The sequence below is a fragment of the Poecilia formosa genome, unplaced genomic scaffold, assembly GCF_000485575.1.
Source record: "Poecilia formosa unplaced genomic scaffold, Poecilia_formosa-5.1.2 Scaffold1490, whole genome shotgun sequence".
Taxonomy (NCBI): domain Eukaryota; kingdom Metazoa; phylum Chordata; class Actinopteri; order Cyprinodontiformes; family Poeciliidae; genus Poecilia; species Poecilia formosa.
The window spans coordinates 1,080-2,441 of record NW_006801429.1 but is presented as its reverse complement, the minus strand read 5'-3'; the positions used below and the strand labels follow the sequence as shown (position 1 = coordinate 2,441).

At 36.9% G+C, this 1,362-nt stretch overlaps 1 protein-coding gene across 1 annotated transcript in view; it reads left to right on the top strand.

Annotated features, from left to right (window-relative positions):
• Positions 1 to 1,045, top strand: part of LOC103132900 (GTPase IMAP family member 4-like) — a 3,968-nt gene extending 2,923 nt beyond the window's left edge. Inside the window, exon 2 of the mRNA XM_016667643.1 lies at positions 4 to 1,045. Within this exon, the coding sequence (XP_016523129.1) occupies positions 4 to 790 (787 nt within the window). The 3' untranslated portion in view covers positions 791 to 1,045. The remainder of the gene's footprint in view (positions 1 to 3) is intronic.
• Positions 1,046 to 1,362: the final 317 nt, after the last annotated feature.

Here is a 1,362-nt window from a genome sequence, read left to right as displayed (position 1 = left end):
CAGTAATGTGGATGGACAGCAGGTTACTGTCATTGATACTCCAGGTCTGTTTGACACCAGATTTGGAGAAGATAAAACAACCAAAGATCTGAGTCAGTGCATCTGTTACGCTGCTCCTGGACCCCACATCTTCCTGGTGGTCGTTGCAATCGGCAGATTCACAGAAGAAGAAAAACAATCAGTGCAAAAGATTCAAGAAATCTTTGGAGAGGCAGCAAACAGATACAGCATGGTTCTGTTTACCCGTGGAGACGACCTTGAAGACACCACCATTGAAGATTATTTGTCTAAAAGCCCAGAGCTGCAGGATCTGGTGTCCAGATGTAACAACCAGTATCATGTCTTCAACAACAAGCTGAAAGATAAGAAATCTCAGGTCACTGAGCTGCTGGAGAAGATCAGAACCATTGTTGACAGGAATGGAGGAAGTCACTACACCAATGACATGTTCCAAGAGGCTGAGAGGAAAATCGAAGAAAAGAAGCAACGAATCCTGAAGGAGAAAGAAGAAGAAATACGTAAAGCGAAAGAAGAACTGCAAAGGAAAATAGAAGAACAATATGAGAAAAAGATGCAAGAAATGCAGAAAGAATTAAAGGGTCAACTAGAGGAGATCGAAATCATGAAAAAGAAACTAATGGAAGAGCAGGAGAGACAAATTCAAAAGGAAAAATCTAACCTGCAGACCATATATGACAAAGAAGCCAGACATAAAGCTGTAGGCTTTAATCCTCTCTATCATGTGGTAAAAGCTGTGGAGCACGTTGTCCAGGCATGTGAAATTATGTGAGGTTAGCTGTTGTCACGTAGGAGCTGCTACAGAGAATAAAGCAGAACTAATAAGCATTTTTTCTCTTCTTTTTTTATTGTCTTGATTTTTAAGGTTAAGCTCCAGGTAGTGATGTAATTCAGCTGCGACCTCTGCATCTCACACTATTTTAAATATATTTCTCCTGATGTTTAGATGCTTAATGTAAGATGCTAAAATTGTTTGCATGTGAATTTTAGCCATTACTTTTGTCAATAAACACGGTTTCATTAGAGGAAAATACTCCAAATGTCTTCATTATTTATTTAATATTATCTGTTGAATCATATTTTCAGTTTAACCAGGTAGACCAACCTTCCCCTTTTTATAGTGATCTAACCTTTAAGACAATGATGTCAACAAAGTTGTTATTCTTCCATTAAATTTTACTAGACAGCTTATTTATATCACAGAAATTCACCACAAATGCCGCCTAAAAATTTCATTTTTAAATAAGCAAGTCCTACTTTGCGCCAGTAATATTAGTTTAATTTAAATAGGTTCATTCTAATACAATGCAATTATTATAGAATCAGGTTCAAATTCTATCTACA